The sequence below is a fragment of the Electrona antarctica genome (genome assembly GCF_951216825.1).
Source record: "Electrona antarctica genome assembly, chromosome: 20".
In the NCBI taxonomy this organism is placed as follows: Eukaryota; Metazoa; Chordata; class Actinopteri; order Myctophiformes; family Myctophidae; genus Electrona; species Electrona antarctica.
In genome coordinates this window covers 8,637,551-8,654,896 of record NC_136801.1, presented here as the reverse complement: position 1 = coordinate 8,654,896, position 17,346 = coordinate 8,637,551, and the positions used below count along the sequence as shown (strand labels likewise).

Genomic DNA, 17,346 nt, shown 5'->3' with positions numbered 1-17,346 from the left:
TAATGTATTAATCCTAGGGCTAAGGAGGGTTTGTAACAATCATGTTTTAAATGTATTTGTAATCATTTTTACATTGTATTTCACTCATTCTGTTGAATTCTATTCAGGTGTGTAAAATATTTTTGATGACCCAAAATAATTTCGCGACGCCACCGTCAAGTGTCCCGTGACCCTATGTGGGGTCCCAACCCCAACTTTGGGAACCCATATCCTAGACCAGTGCTTCCCAAAGTGGGGTCTGGGGACCCTCAGGGGTCCTTGATGGAGTTCCAGGGGGTCCCCAGCTAAATGATAGTGTTTGAAACCAAATGGACCCTTATGGTCTCTAACGGGTCCACTTGGTTCCATGTGTACACTCTCACAGTTAAAATTAACATTGATTTTACAGTATAAATTGGGGGTCCCAGAGATAGAAATGCCATTCAATGGCGATCCGTAGTCTAATGAATGTCAAACTGGGGGGTCCTTGAAATTAAACGGGTTGGGAATCTCTGCTAGAGCTATAAAGATCTTCTCTTACGGGGGTCCCTGGTATATCTCTTCAAATACTGGGGTCCGCGGGCTAATTAGTGTCAATTTGGGGGTCCTTGACATGAAAAAGTTTGGGAACCCCAGTCCTAGACCACTCTTCGACATTGTTGTCCTCTGTGTGTCTCTCTGTGTGTGTGTGTGTGTGTGTGTGTGTGTGTGTGTGTGTGTGTGTGTGTGTGTGTGTGTGTGTGTGTGTGTGTGTGTGTGTGTGTGTGTGTGTGCATGTACGTGTCTGTGTTTGCACAGCATACTCACTCTCTGGTCTTGTGGTAGCTGCACCTCATTAGCGGGATCTTGATCACCTGGTCCCTGACGCCTACGTACAGCTCACTGCGGCTGTGCAGGATTAGCAGGCTCCGGATTGGCTGCCTCTTCCGGAGCGGGAACAGCTCGATCTCCTCCAATAGGCAGTTCCCCGCCGACCGGTTGAGAGGGGACAGTACCTTCCTGATTGTACCGTAGTCTAGAGGAGAGACAAAGAAAGACACCCCCGGTCACACCGAGAAAGGATACCGGTTTTCGTCCAATGGCAGGAGGGAAAACAATCTCAAAAGAGGAGGAGAAAGATTGAAGGAGAAGTTGAGGAAGAAAGAGAGTTCGGGAGAGACAGTGCAGAAATTAAAATCAGACCCATCTGTACTGCACTGCACTGCACTGCACTGTACTGTACTGTACTGTACTGTACTGTACTGTACTGTACTGTACTGTACTGCACTGCACTGCACTGCACTGCACTGCACTGCACTGCACTGCACTGTACTGTACTGTACAAGCCCTCCTCCCTGGCCTGTGTGTGTCTGTGTCTTTGTGTTAGGCTGTGCAACAGTGACACTTGGTGGTGATTGGTGAACAAACGCTATAATGCTATTTTCGTGCTCGGACACAGCCAGGGACACAGGGACAGACCCAGGGACCCAGGACACCAGGGACCCAGGGACCAAGGGACCCAGGGACCCAGGGACCAAGGGACACAGCCACACACATAGCTGTCTATAGGAGTGGTTGCACCACTCAAAAATGTTGAGACCTGGTGACCTGTAATGTACAATCATGTCATGTGGTGTACTCGTTTTTTTTGTTTTAGTTTTTCGTCTGTGCATTGTAATGTCCGTATTGTGGTACTTGTTTGGTTGTTTTCCTATGTTGTGTTGAAAAAAGAAAAGTGTGGTTCTATATACATTGAATTGTGATTGAACAGTTGTGAAAATTCAGAGCCTCAATAAAAATACATTGAAAAAAATAAAAAATAAAATGTTGAGACAGTGGGTAGGCAGACGCCAAAAAGGGAACGCATACTGTACCTCGGATGAGCATGTGTGCGTGCGAGCTATTCTGAACTCTGTGTGAACCGCAAAAAAAATCGCTCCCTAATACTGTGGCTGTGAAATACTGTAAGACTGTCAGAAAGACAGACTGGTGGCTCACCGAGCCTACGATATCAATACACACACATCGCTGTAAGATTCAACCGCATGGGGCCTGGAGCACTGCTGGAGCACGCCACTTCTGGCCAAGAGTCATTCGTCTTTCGTGACATGCTCCAAGTGATGAAATGACTTTGTAGTTCTTCTGACAGAGGCCAGAGTGTCTGATCATCGTCATTCTCAGTATCCCCTGACCTTTCTGTTGCTGTCCTTTCATGCGGATACTCCCCTGTGACCGCATCGGGGGAGAGGGTGGGTGGGTGGGAGGGCGGTTGGGTGGGTGGACTGGTGCTGGTGGGGGGGATTAGGACAGATTTTCCTCAGGGATGAACTCAAACAAACATCATCAATGATGCATTTTGTCCCCGGGGTGAGTTAAAACTAATGAGGTGCATGTAATGGCAAAGGAGGAAGGGTGAAATTACTAATTCAATTTCAGGGGTGGGAAATAAAAGAGTTAAGTTTTTGCCCTTGAGGTGTTTTTGTCAAGGCATATGCTCTGCCTTTTTGTGTGGAGGAAACAGTATCAATGTTCTCTTGTGCGCCTTAAGTAAGACTCATCTTGGTAATAATTGGGCAGGTAACTATATATAGAGCACCAACTCTTACAAAAGTTAAGGAAGTTCTCTCCTAACACCAACGAGCTGGCCGGATGTATGGAGAACCGGGATAACTGGAGGCGACGATGGAAGGCTCGTCTGTGTGAGGACGACCTAGAGAGAGATCCAAGATGCTGCCGTGTGACTCAGATTACCATTAAATTAGGCCTGACGTCGAAATAAATACAAAGTCTTCTGAAAGAATATATATTCAAAGATTTGTGCCACATTTTCACGATTTTTCAAAAATAGCAGACCTACAAGCTCGTAGCGCGCCACTCGGTGAGCTTGTAGATCTGCTATTTTTCAATAGCTAAATAATGCTTAGTTAAAACACCAAAAGGGGTTCCCGTCCAGAATGGGTTAAGGACTGCAGTCTAAAGCCAGCTCTTGGTGAAATCCGCTGCAGACCAGGTGTAGGCACAGCACAGGATATAGTGAGGGAATACTATAATGTTATAACACCTTAACCCTGTAACACCCAGCGTGTTGCAATAATACAATTACAATAATTTTAATTAATTCATTAATTCATTTTTGTTATGTTCTTTTTTCACCTAAATGTCATTGATGTTCATTGCAATGCCATTACAATGCCATTGGTCATGATATTTGCATATAAATACCCCCCAGAGAGGCTGAAATTCACACAAATTAAAAATCTCTGGACTCAGTGCAACCCTGATAAAAGTAAGTAAAATAACTGTAATATATGTTTTTTTGTGATCATTAGAATGTCTACAACATGTTTTATGTATTATTGTGAAAGATATCCCCCAAATGTAATTAATTATTTTTTTATTTTATTTTATTTCCACTGATAAGTCCTAGTAGTAAAACGTAGTAGTAAGGTTGAAATCTCTTTTTTGAAAGTAGAAATGAATCTGGGTTTTACAGGGTTAAACACCATTGGGACCTCAAGTAGAGCGATCAGGTAACCACAGAAATGGCCCCAATCAGGAGAGTGCTTTTTAGCGCTAATGGCCTGTGATTAGATAATGTGTTGCTATCCAGCGTTAATGGAACTTGGCATCGTTTCAGATGTTTTCATTGGGGCCTGGTTAGTATCCATGGAACTGTGTGTGTGTGTGTGTGTGTGTGTGTGTGTGTGTGTGTGTGTGTTTGTGTGTGTGTGTGTGTGTGTTTTCATCGGGGCCTGGTTAGTATCCATGGAACTGGCAGAGGTGGCAGCTCTCGTTCGTTGCTGCATTGATCACAACATGCATCCAAACGATAGGAGGGGAATTATTTTACCACAGTGCTGCCAAGGCCAGAGCTCGTGATCTGGAACAGGTGTGTGCATTGGATGTGTCCGTGTGTGTGTTCAGTCAAGTGCATGTTAAGTTTTCTGTTTTTGTTCTGTCTGTTGAATGCTTGATTCTGATTGGTCAATCACTGAATTCAGCGGTGTGTTATTTCTTGATAATGACCAATGTAATTCTGTGATTCAATTAATTGTGCGTGCGTGCATGTGAGTCGCAAGTTCGTGCTCCATCTACCGTTCACAAAGTTAGGTGCCCCTGTACAAAATATATGTTTGGGGTAATTATTTTTGTACAGTGTATGAAACATGTTTGGGTCTGTATGGGACCGTATAATTTCAACAATCTACAATGCAATTCTCTACCAGCTCAGTGGCCTTGTGGTTAGAGTGTCCGCCCTGAGACTGGGAGGTCGGGGTTCGATCCCCGGCCGGCGGCCGGGTCATACCAAAGACTCTAAAAATGGGACCCAGTGCCTCCCTGCTTGACACTCAGCATCAAAGGTTGGATTGGGGGTAAGGCCCTGCGACATACTAGCGTCATGTCCAGGGGGTGTACTTGTACATCAAGCTGCCTCACGCTACAGAAACAGGAGATAGGCTCCTGCCCTATGGGCCTCATGGCTCGGCAAGGCTACTCATAGCCCAAAAGGTTGATGAATGTCTATCATTAAGTTGATGTTTTCACTGATTGGATCATTTCACCATCTTGCAATGTCGCACGGCAATAACGTGTGGTGCTTTGAATTTTATATGCCCACTCAATCAAACCAGGAAAAGGCACAATCTCTCTGCTATAACTGTCATCAGAAGGAAAATGTGCCTACTGAACTAATCTAAATTCAGCATATTGGGCCAGTCTGCTGATCAGCCAGTGGGGCTGCTATACCTCGGGAGTTCAGATGGGATCTTGTGTGTGTGCAAGTCAAAGTGTAGCTGTCGTTTCTTTAACGTCTGTTTGGCAGCGTGCATATTCTACGTATGTGTTATTCATTACCGGCATGTCTTCTTTTGACAGACGACTGGTTGCAATTTCATGGTGTTTACAATCTCTTGGCAAGGGACTGAGTGTGAGTGATATGTGGTCTGATGAGTCTGCGTGTGCGTAGTTTGACTGTGGGCGTGTATATCGTGGGCGAGAGTGTGTAGCGCTGTGTGTGTGTGTGTGTGTGTGTGTGTGTGTGTGTGTCAATGTGGTGTGCATATGCATGTGGCCGTTATATGGTGTGTGCATGTTTGTGTGTCTCCAGTGCATATGGGAGACACATGGAGGTGCAGTAAAGAGCAATCACATTAGTGTCAGAGGACTTTGAAGTCTCCTCAGGGTTACAGATATATTGAATTAATTTCCTTTCCTGACACTGCTCTATTCCCTCCTTGTCCCCAGAGCACAGTTCAAGGACTTAAAAAGTCACATAGCCGCACATGAATGGCAGGACGCACGCACACATGCAAGCTTCCAAAAAGGCCCACATATCACAATATCAATGTTCTTTATGGTAGATTTGGTGACACCGATGGTGACTGGTGGTCACTACAGGTGACGGTAGCGTCATCTGTTTCGTCGTCGTCACATCATTCATGTGAATGGCTTTGGCTATAGAAATGCCAGCATCATTTCAAATACTGTAGGTATTTTTCAAACTTACATACACACCCATACACAGCATTAACACCCAAGCATGCACACGCACACACACACACACCCACACACACACACACACGCACACGCACGCACACGCAACACGCACACAACCTACCAGTAGCCAGATATATGATGTGGTAGACCATGTCTTTGCCCTGCACCACGTCCACGGCCACGTGTGTGAAGCGGATGTTGTCCTCCATGAAGTACGGCACGGGCACCACAGGCTGGACCACCTCATGCATGAGCAGGAACTTCTGAGCGTCCTGCAGGTTCCTCTCCGTGAGGTTGACGTAGGAGCCGTAGTCAATGGTGCCGCACTGCAGAGACATATTTGGAAGGTATAAAAGAATCAAACTACTGGACACATAAACTCGCCCATAGGAGCCGTAGTCAATGGTGCCGCACTGCAGAGACATATTTGGAAGGTATAAAGAATCAAACTACTGGACACATAAACTCGCCCATAGCTACCCAGAATTCACTGTGAATGCCTAGCCGCCGTCGAGACGTCTATGAGACTAGGGGGAGAGGCGGAGGTGAGAAAGGTTGCTTGATTGATGTCTGTGCAGCAACCTTCAGACATTCTGGGAGCCTGTTCAGCTTTGAAAATATATTTATTTTAACCTCCGAGTCTGGGGGCAAGCTTGTTTGAATGCCTGAGTAACAGGAAATCAGGCTTGGCTTTGCCGCTTTATGCAAACGTTCAGCTTGCTTCCTGCTACAGGGCCTGCACCCTGGCCTATAGGATATCCAACCATCCAACTATCCAGCAATCAAGCTGACAGATTTTCATTGCAAATTGCAGATCTGTCTTGAGAGATTACCGTGCAGATAATCTTGGTGATTTTCGATTTTCCGCTTCCTGCACAGAGAGTGCCGACTGATATCACCATTTATTACACAGCTTGGGTTGAATGCTTGATTCTGATTGGCCAATCACTGAATTCAGCGGTGTGTTATTTCTTGATAATGACCGATGAACTCAATAACAGGCCGCTGTCTAATCAAAGGCTCAGAGCACCTGCTCATATCAATCTGTGCTGCTTGATTTGGTGCCGTATCCGACATGACAGACATGTAAATAAATACACCGTGTCATTTAGTAAAATCTGCTTTATTGTCACATCACAATTTAAAAGTAAAAGACTATGTGCGCATAGTTCCCATCGTGTCATCTTTCCAAGAATTACATTACACAATGCAGTAACCAAAAATATATTGTATTTGATCAACACTTCCTTGTTTTCCGAGGCGAACGTGTCCCCCCAGTGCAACACTTGCCGTAAGCAAGGAAATACTTAAACACCTCGGCTTCGCCTCTGTATTTAATCATCCTGCCGGGATCGGTGTGGTGTCTCTTATCCCTTGCATATTGAATGTTATAAAGACATGGAGATACAGTACGTTTGAAGAACAGTAGAGTATTCCTTTACTGATCTGAAGTCAGTAGTATGACATCTAGGATGTATTGAGGGATGAAATGATTGAAAGAGCAAAGTGTGGGAGGCGCAATTATCATCACAGTTTCCTTGCCACCTATACTTGCTTTCTTCATAAAGTACTGTAAAGTGCTTGACAGAGTCGAACGTAATTGACGCAAGAATACATAAGCAACGCTGGGTGAGAGAAATTCCTCCCTGCGTTGCGTCGGTTACGTCTTGCGTCTCGCTTCGTCGGGTTGAGATCTGATCCCAAGCCAACACAACCAAATTGCTTGCGTTGCATTCCTTGCGTCAAGGACACCCTGCCCACCTGGAGGCAGCAGAGAGCAGGATTTTGTTTTCCTGCTCTGCTCCTACCACCGAAGCAAGACGGAAGCCACTCTGTTGTAAAAGAATTAACACGAACAGGCATGGCTATCTCACATTATTTCACTGCACTAATACGGTGAGGGTGATGTACAAACACATGGCCTGTATGAATGGTTAAAATATTTGTATTTTAAATGTCAGATCTAATTTATATGCACACAATCCTTGTTTGTTTGACTGGTGATTGTTCCATGTTTCTTCAACTTTTAAATCAGCTGAAAATATCCTTTTCAGAGGTTCATTATTATAATTCTCACAATGATAGAGTTGTAGTACTACTATCGTAATAAAATGTACTTTCTGAATGCAATAAATAAATAAAAAAGAATTACAGTAGAGGAGAATGGCGTAACAACATTAATAAAACACGGGGAGAAACCTAATTTTATTGAATATAATCCTTCCATTCGTCCGTCCAGATTATCTCGCTTTCATCAAGCATCTCACACGATCTTTCATTTTCATTCCAGCCGCCTTTTATTTGCAGAATTTGTACCACTAAGTGAAATATGATTGCTTTCAAGTCTTTCAGAAGCATTGAGGTTATATTTTCCTGGTCTCAGGAGACAGATGTATTTGTATAGCACAGTTCATACACAAAGGCAATTCAAAGTGTTTTACATAATGCATAAAAGACATAATAAGTAAAATTTATAACACAAAAGCCATTTAAAGTGTGTGCGTGCGTGTGTGCGTGTGTGCGTGCGTGCGTGCGTGCGTGCGTGCGTGCGTGTGTGCGTGCACGCGTGCGTGTGTAAACTATGAATGACAATGTGGAGAACTCACAAATACTGCGGGAGACGGAGTAATGGGTTTATTTTGGTAGGACATGGCCATGTTATTTAAGAAGAAAAACCTCAGTCATCCATTGTTTCTAGTAAGGTGAATATATTGCCTTACCCTTCTCCACCAAGGTGAGTGGTAAATGGATAAAGATACCCTGTCATTTCTTTATTTTATACCAGCCCAACCATGGATGCAGTTCTGGGTGGATGAGGATAGCTTCAACAGAGCATTAAGCCTAATTTCTGCTCCGTCGCACAACGGTGTTGCACGCAGATGAAAGCATGAATCAGGCTTTTAAGCCAGCATTAAGCGCCGGGCCACAAAGTACAGGCCTGCTCTGAGAGATGGAGGAACAGAGAACAGAAAATGTAAATGTAATGCGCTTTCAAGATTCAAGAGGATTTTTTATCTGTCACTTACTCATATAGGTACAAGTAGAGAAAGGTTATAGTGTGGCATGCTCCGCAGTCTGTTAATTTCATGTAATTTAGCGAATGCAAAGTCCTTAAGCCAAGCAATTGCCTCCTGATCTGCAGTATGGAGGCCAACTAATCCATCCCCATTCTTTGGAGAGGGCAAAGCTTCAATGATGTGCCAGAGGCACCTTGGCTGGTAATCCAGTCTGGCAGTGTGCCGCGGGTTCGACTCCCGATCCCGACGGCCTTTACTGCATGTCTTCCCCCCCATCTCTCTCCCTATTTCCTGTCAGCCTACTGTCTGTCCCTCCATAAAAATGTAATAAAATAAAGGTGAAAGCCACACAAAAAAACATAAAAAAAAGGGAAAAAAAGCTTCAATGATGTGCTCCACTGTTTGTTTCTCGCCACAAGCACACAGTGGGCTTGGGCTACTACTACCCCATTTCCTTGAATCGATTGACGGTTGACCACCGCCGTCTCCTAGGAAGGTTAGTGCCAGGGACCTGTTGGGTGATGTCTGACGCCAGGCGTTTGTTTGGGATCTCCTTGGGCCTCATACACACATATCAAACAGAAATGCTCTGTTCCATCTGTGTTTCAAGGCCGCCTCAATGCTTTTCCAATGGAAGTCACGTGGTTTGACCAAACACACAAAAGTGTTTGGTCAAACCCCGTGACTTCCATTGGAAAAGCATTGAGGTGGCCATGAAACACTGATGGAACACAGTATGTTCGCTGAGGCTGCGGACTCCCATTCCTTTTTGGATGGTAAACTCAGCTGGTGGGGTGTTCTTCCAGGTGTTCTTCCAAATTGGTTGTTTACGCTGGGGGTTATTGCCTGACAATCTGGTGGGGTTTCCCAGTCCCCTGGCACGTTACAGCAAAATGGCTACTGTATAAATTACAATTTACGGTAACACCAGAAAATTGTAAACCGTTTCCCCTACCTTTTTGTTTTACATAGGTCGTGTACAGTAGCATATAACCATGTGCTCTCTTGGGCAGGGCCTCAGGTTTGCAGGGGGATGGATGGATGGATGGCTAGGCTTCAGTGCCTAGCAACAGCACAGACACTTTATCCAAATCAATGGCTGGCCTTCCAAAGGCTGACACATGAGAATCACGGAAGGTTTCCCCTTCGGGACGGGCGACGGATCAGTGCCCTCGCTATAACCGGAGATGGGACATTAACCCATTTTGACCTGAGATCAGATTCTAAAAATGTCTTCTTACATCCTGACAGTTTTCTGAAAAAGCTATGTTTCTATGTCAGTCGTTCTTCGATTTTTCAAAAATAGCAGACCTACGAGCTTGTAGATCTGCTATTTTTCAATAGCTAAAGCATAACGTAATGCTAACACCAAAAGGGGTTCCCGTCCAAAATGGGTTAAAACCCCAAAGGACAGGGAAATGTGACTCGGATGTGCGTGCGTGCACGTGTGTGTTTACTCTTGGGTGCTCTTATGCATGTGTTTATTTATATATGTGTGAGCTGCACTTTATGGCGACCGAACACAGCGACGACCAGAGCTGTGTTTTGCCTCCTTCTTATGCAGAGGCACGTTTGGCGTGAGCCTATCGAAAACAATTTGTACTGGGTTTCGATTTGAAACTTGTGTCTCTGTGTGTGCGTGCGCGTGCGTGCGTGCGTGCGTGCGTGCGTGCGTGCGTGCGTGCCTCAGCATCCACACATGACTGTGACAGACAGACAGTGTGATGAAGCTCAGATGGTGGCCCGTGGTGTCCGTGAACAGTATGAGTGATTGATGTGTGATTGTCGTCCCAGGCAAGTCAAGGTGAGGGACAGAAACATTATTTGGCCCGGGGCCCCGTATGATGCTCAGCTGTCTCCTTCATCATCAGCAGCACACTGCAATGCCACTGCTGTCTGACACTAGTATACGCACGCAAGGCGCAGCCTGCAGTAGAACACACTCTCATAAAGTTTCGACATTACAATAATAATATAATAATAATAATACAAGGGATCAGTTTTGGATTTAAATACTGATGGCTGTCAGCTTATATGAGATGTTTTTTCAACATCAAATGATTTCAGGCTTTTGGTTTTTAAAGCGTAATTCATAGTAAATGGAAGGAGTTACAAGTGTTGCGAGCCGAGGGCACATGGTAAATAATATGAGGAATACATTATGAACGCACATTATGCTAACCCGGGAACGTGGGTTGTTGGCACAGCTTTCCCTGTCGCCCTCACAATATGTTAGCTTACACTGTTGCACTGCCTGGACGTGGTTCAAAGTTTAAATTAACATATATCCCTTCATACAATATGGAGCTCACCCACGAGTGCCGTTAATAGCAAGCGTGTTCACTTAGCATGTTAGCTTACGCCGTTGCCTGCCTGGACACGGTTAAAACGCTTTGAATTAACATATGTCCCTACATACAATACGGAGATCACCTACACAAGTGCCTTTTACAGTAAGCCATTACAGTGTGACAGAAAACCTATACTACACAGTGACGGTATTAGGTCCTAATGCACGCGGAGAACATGATTCATAGCCCGAATAAGCCCGGCTGGATCAATCCATAGAGTTTAACCCATTCTGGGCGGGAACCCCTCTTGGGGTTCTAACCCTTCTGGACGGGAACCCCTCTTGGGGTTCTGTACAGTATGTACAGTATTAAAAAATGACAAACAAATTGATGCTGCTATATAAATATTTGAAGTTTTTCGGAAAACTTAGGTCAGGATTTAGAAGGCTTTTTAGAATCGGCTTCAGTCCAAAATGGGTTAATTGAATGGGGAGGTTTTTCTTCCAGACAGACAGGGATTGAAGCTCTCAATCAATGGACGGTGTGAGTTGAGTGATGGACTCACAGGCATGATTATCCCTGCTTGGCAGGAAGCTGTAGCTCTCCCACATGTGTGGGTGTATTTGCGTGTGTGGTTCCGCACATGGCTGGTAGCCTTTATGGTTGCAGCCTTGCAGGCCTCTCGAAAGCCTCTTCTGCGTCCGTCCGTGCGTGTGCGTGTGCGTGTGTGTGTGTGGGTGTGTGTGTGCGCACGCGCGCGTGCACGTGTGCATGCGCGTGTGTCTGTCCATGTGTGAAGGGCTGAATACATGGTCAGGCCATTTTTACATCAACAGCACTCGCCATAAATCCAACGCTCGTAAATCTCCAACATTGACAAATGCTTGATGAAGATGTCACAGAAACCCAGATAAACTGTGCTCCGGTCCAGCAGTGGCTGACTGAGGAGCAGCAGCAATCCGGACCGAGCCAAGGTACGGTAGAGAGCAAGAAGAGAAGAGAGAGGATAGAGTGGAGACAGCAAATCCCAGTTTATCCCCATGGAACACAGCGCTATGAAAGCCCTGTGAACCTGCTGTAGTGCGCCCACGGTATGCTGAACACACAAAAAACTGCTGTAGTGTGGACCACTCTGACCAGATAGAGGGAAATTGTTTTTCTCTTTTCCACCCAGCTTGACGTTACTATATGCTGACAAAGGTGTGTGAATACGGTATTCTTTTTCTGTTTTCTTTTTCATAAAACTGAGAAAGCTGACACCTTCCGTGCATGCGTGAGCATTTCTCATGTCTTTGCACAGATACTGCATGGGTATAAGAGCTTGGCCGGCAGTGCCGCGCTGCACGCGCTCATAACCCCACTGAGCTGTTGGTAACATGATCGAGAGGGTCCATGATAGGGAACATGTGTGTAGCCAGGCGTGTGTCACCCCCACTGGCAGGCAGACCCCAGAGGGAATTCAATCACACACGCAGACGCTCACGTACGCACACGTACACACACACGCACATGCACGCACGCACACACACACAGAACGTTGTGTGGATTACACCCACGTCCCTCCCACCCTCTCGCTATCTCCTGAGCCTGCCACCATGGCATGGAGAAGCTAGTACTTCTCATAATAAAATATCCATATGGAGCAGAGCCTCAAATCGCGTTGAGGCGTCACAGGCAGCGCTCCTTTTTCTGGCCCCTATGGGGTTGGTTGGGGAACGAGAACGAACATAAAGTACCACTTGTAAGAGACACGAGGCAATTATTAGGAGATAGTACAGCCCATAGGACAGGGCTATAGGATGTTCCAATGACACGTGCCATTGTAAAATGACTGGGTTTTATAGTAACGAGCGGTCATTAATGCCCCAGTCCTCCATGAGCAGAGGAAGGGCTTATTGAAGGGAGGAAGACATTAGTGGTGGGAAAGAAGAGGCTGCTGCGATTCTGCGGTGAGTCTTTTTTAGGCACCAACCGCAGCAGCACAGCAGCAAGTGTTCTAATTAATTCCCAAATTACGGATTTAGTGTCTAGATTTAGTGACGCAAGATAGGGCCCAAAATGTGAATCTCTAAAAATACGACATTAAAGGGATAGTTCAGATTTTTTTTACTTAAGCTGTATGAAATACTTGCCATTAATATAGTGGTTGCAACTGTATTAATTGATTGCTTGAGTCCCGTGGTGGGAGTTCTGCTCTGGTTTTGGTCAATATTAAGTAGTTCCGGTAATTTTGTGGGGGGCATAGGGGGCCTGAAATCTGAACTATCCCTTTAAAGTCCAGTTGGCATCTCTTGCCTCTAGTCTAATGTGTCTCATTACAACAACAGAGCAGCTTGCTTTCCTTTTTTTATCCCAAAACTATCCCAAAAACTATCCCAAAAAAAAAGTATTAGGTGGAGAACTGTTCATAAAGAGGTATATATCCCCCCCCCCCCCCCCCCGCACACACACAGTGATTGGTTGGCTTTTGAGTGAGCAATGCTGCCCTGGGTTACGTCCCACACAAAGGAAAACCAGAACCTTGAGTATAAATTCAACTCTGAGCGTAAAAAATGAACCAGTAATGCAGTCATTTATGCGCCTGAGTGCTCCGAGTGCCTGAATAACTATAAGCATCCGAGATACAGTTCCCATATGACCGTTAAACTCAGACCAGCACAATATGGCCTCAATCGGCACCGTGCTATATGTCTTTTCTTACATGCCGTAGGGTTTTTCTTTAATGCAGTTCACTAAAGATGTAGGGAAAAAGTCTCCATGGTAGCTTAAAGTCCAGCTGAAATGGCTTTTTCTTTTGCTATTTTTATCTTGTAAAACATAGGCCAGTCGTGTCTCAGCCGATCGCCCCGTCCCCTCGGGCTTATGTGATCGATTTAAATATAACACAATGTCGGGACTTGCACACTGCGATTCTCTTCAGTGAGAGAAGCAGTGTGATGGCACTTCTATGCTACACATCTCAAATGTTTTCAAATACATAATATTTTAGTGTGCTGTTGTTCACACAAGTCAGTCCGTCATCCTGAATTTCATTCAGAACAGTGTTTTGCAGCAGCCTGTCTCCATAATTAGAATCAGCTGCGAGTGGAGGAACATTGAGCTATGGGAATCACACAGGTGATTGAAATCATGATTCATGATTATGAATAGGGGCTTGCTGCTGTAATCACATGCAGCGACGGCTCCAGAAAATTGTGACTGAGTGAGTGGACCATGGGGGGGGGGGGGGGGGGGGGCTGGCTATTTAGAGCGGGGGCTAATGAATTTGGGTTTACATAGAAGTCAGTCAATTGGGTTTGTGGGGAGGGGGGCTGGGGGGCTCCTTCTGGTGATTGGCTGTTTCATTTATTTTTTATAATTTGTTTTGATTTGTTTTGTCTCCTCCGGCCTCCTCCTCCTCCTCATTCTTTTCCAAGAAAAATATTATAAATAAATGAAAACAGTAAATGAAAAAACACGGGCTGTTAATTGTGACGAAAGGAGAGCTGAGCCAGAAGGCAAAGCTCTCTGTTTACCGAGCAATCATTGTTCCTACTCTCACCTATAGTCATGAAGTATGAGTCATGACCGAAAGAATAAGGTCGTAAATACAAGAGGCCGAATTGAGTTTTCTCAGGGTGGCTGGCATCTCCCTTAGAGATAGGGTGAGAAGTTCAGTCACGCGAGAGAGACTCGGCGTAGAGTCGCTCCTTCTTCACCTGGAAAGGAGCCATCTTGGGGTGGTTCGGGCATCTGGTTAGGACGCCTCTCGAGTCTCCCTAAGGAGGATCTCGAGGCACGTCCACCCCCGGGAAGACCAAGGATGAGATGGAGCAATTACATCAACTCACTGGCCTTGGAACGTCTCGGGATCCACCAGGAGGAAGTTACTAGGAAAACCTAGTAGGGCGGCTGTGGCTCAAGAGTAGAGCAGGTCGTCCAATGATCCCTGGGTCGGCAGTTCAAATCCCGGCTCCTCCTGTCCACATGTCGAAGTGTCCTTGGGCAAGACACTGAACCCTACATTGCCTCCAATGAGTCGGTCGGTGTAAGCTTGCCACCATTGGTGTGTGAATGTGGGAAGTGAGGACGCTGGCGTCGACTGTTCGCCGCTTCACCTCCCAATGTATGAATGAATGAACCATTGTAAAGCGCTTTGAGCACTTGGAAAAGCGCTATAAAAATGCAATTCATTATTATTATTATTAATTCATTATTACTAATGTTGTTCAGCAAGGGTAATCTGGAGCTCTCTGGTGGAGCTGTGGAGCTGTTGCCACAACCCGAGTACAGATAAGCGGTTGAAGATGGATGTATATCATGGTTGAAGTTACAATGGTTTCGTATAGGAAGGGGGTGGGGCAAGTTCAAATAAATATTGAATCAAGCAATTTTAACACTGAGCTGTTCACATAAGCCTGAGTAGATAATCAAATGACCAAAAGTTCTTTTGAACGTGGAATATCCCTTTAAAGAGTAATTGTTGGCCTGGGCCATGGCTCAGTGGTCCAGGCACCTTGGCTGGTAATCCAGTCTGGCAGTGTGCCGCGGGTTCGACTCCCGATCCCGACGGCCTTTACTGCATGTCTTCCCCCAATCTCTCTCCCCATTTCCTGTCAGACTACTGTCTGTCCCTCCATAAAATAAATATAAAATAAAGGCGAAAGCCACAAAAATAAAACATTTAAGAGTCATTGTTACCTGGAAATCTGGGTTGGGGTTGGGGAAGGGCAGCCAGGCTGAGCGTGAGTTCTCTTGGTACTTGAATGGTCCGGTGAAGACCTGCTGGATGGCGCTGAGGTTGAAGGCACACACTGCAGACGCAGCAATGCTGTTCCTGTAGGCACAGACAGACACGTGAACAAGGGAGAGTTGGGGGTTGTGAGATGAGAAATAAAGATGAGAAAAGTAGAAAAGATTATGAAAGGACTTTCACAAAATACATAGGAGCAACGTACACGTGCACAACTGGAAACACGGCTTAGATTAATCTTCAAGCATACATATTACATTACCCGGACAGCGGTGGCCGAACGGTTTGCGGAGCGGTCTTGATACCGGAAGGTCGCCAGTTCGAATCCCCGGACCGGCACGTTAAAATTACCACCGCTGAAGTGCCCTTGAGCAAGGCATTGAACCCCAACCATGAAATGTTCTATGAGCAGGGCGTGGCTGTAAACAAGCATCTCGAGCTTAGTCCACTTACCCTGGGTAAACAAAGAACTTTGCTTTGCTTTGCTTTACATACATATTTACATCAGTGACTCATGGTAGTCAAAATGATGCTCGTGTTGCTCTAAGAGTAGCCATGAGCCATATGTTTTTGTCTATTGTTAATGTTAATGTTATCTTTTTGTCAAGTTTCTTGTCCTTCTTTTCCTTGTGGTGAATTTTGAATCTGTTAACCGATGCCCTCCTGTTACCATAGGCGGTAACGTGAGTCCAACAGAACGAACGACATGAGCAGAGAAGAAGCAGCGTTATCCGGCCGAATGAGCCGGAAGTCATTGTCCTCAATTGTGGTGACCGGGTCTGTGTTCTGCCGATCGGACTATTAATATCGAATTAATGTTTTATTAAGCTCCAAACATCATACTATATCCCATTCTGAGCACTAACAACACTAATGACCACGCACGCGTGCACCATAGAGTATATACAAGGATAGAGACTGATCTGGCGCGAAGCTCCGCCCCCCCCCCCCCCCCCCCCCCCCCGCTATTCATGTCAGTGGAAGTTGCTCAGTGGCGTTTTGAAGCACCCGGAAGGACCGTCTACTTCCGCCTTTTTTCGATTTGGGCACCAACATTTGGTGCCCAAAATGCGTTAGTGCAAACGCGCTCAACGTTAAAGCCCAGCTGCACGTCATACTGCCACGGGTCCGCCTGCAGTCCCTCCTCTTACTGCTAGGGCCCAGTGCTTCAACGTTGGAAAGCCTCACTGGCCCCTTGGCGTGCACCGAGGATTGGGATGTAAGCTGTTCCTACCATGGGAGTCCTATGGGGTCCAGCGTTGGAAGCGAAAATAAGGTAAAAATATTAACAATAAAGAAGAGGATCCAAGGCACTCTGTTTCAGTGAGGTGAAGAAAAGCCTTTTTATTTGGCAAAGAACATTACAAAAAAGGAGGACCAACGCGTTTGGGCACTCAGCCTTCGTCAGGGTCCCATGGGACCCAGACGAAGGCTGAGTGCCGGAAAAAAAGGCTTTTCTTCACCTCACTGGAACAGAGTGCCTTGGATCCTCTTCTTTATTGTTATGATTTAACCTCGCCAACGAGCACCTGTATTCAGTTCAACAAACAAAGGACCACGGCAGCGCTCCCTTCCTCTATTCAAAAGGTAAAACTATTATTTTTAAAGCTGGACTAATGCTCTTTTATCAAATCTTGTGTTCTCGTCTTTGGCTAAAAAGGTTTTAATAGCTTTACACGAGATATCTCGAGGTTGGCATGGGTTGGGTTAATGCTGTTTTCTTTTATTACTGAAAATGCCTTGAAAAATGACAAAAGACATTACATTGTTCTAATGCGACAACACAAACTGGAGCCTGCAGTCAAATATAAATTATTGACATCACTGGGTAATAGGTTCAACAATCAGACAC

The 17,346-nt window shown here is 45.5% G+C and overlaps 1 protein-coding gene across 2 annotated transcripts in view; it reads right to left on the bottom strand.

Moving 5' to 3' along the window:
- The window catches only part of sema5a (sema domain, seven thrombospondin repeats (type 1 and type 1-like), transmembrane domain (TM) and short cytoplasmic domain, (semaphorin) 5A), a 257,306-nt gene that overhangs the window by 76,601 nt on the left and 163,359 nt on the right, over positions 1 to 17,346 (bottom strand). For both annotated transcript variants that reach the window (XM_079489014.1, XM_079489015.1), the window contains 3 exons: positions 15,443 to 15,578; positions 5,576 to 5,780; positions 787 to 994 (listed from right to left, as the gene is read on the bottom strand). In XM_079489014.1, coding sequence (XP_079345140.1) covers positions 787 to 994; positions 5,576 to 5,780; positions 15,443 to 15,578 — 549 coding nt within the window. The remainder of the gene's footprint in view (positions 1 to 786; positions 995 to 5,575; positions 5,781 to 15,442; positions 15,579 to 17,346) is intronic.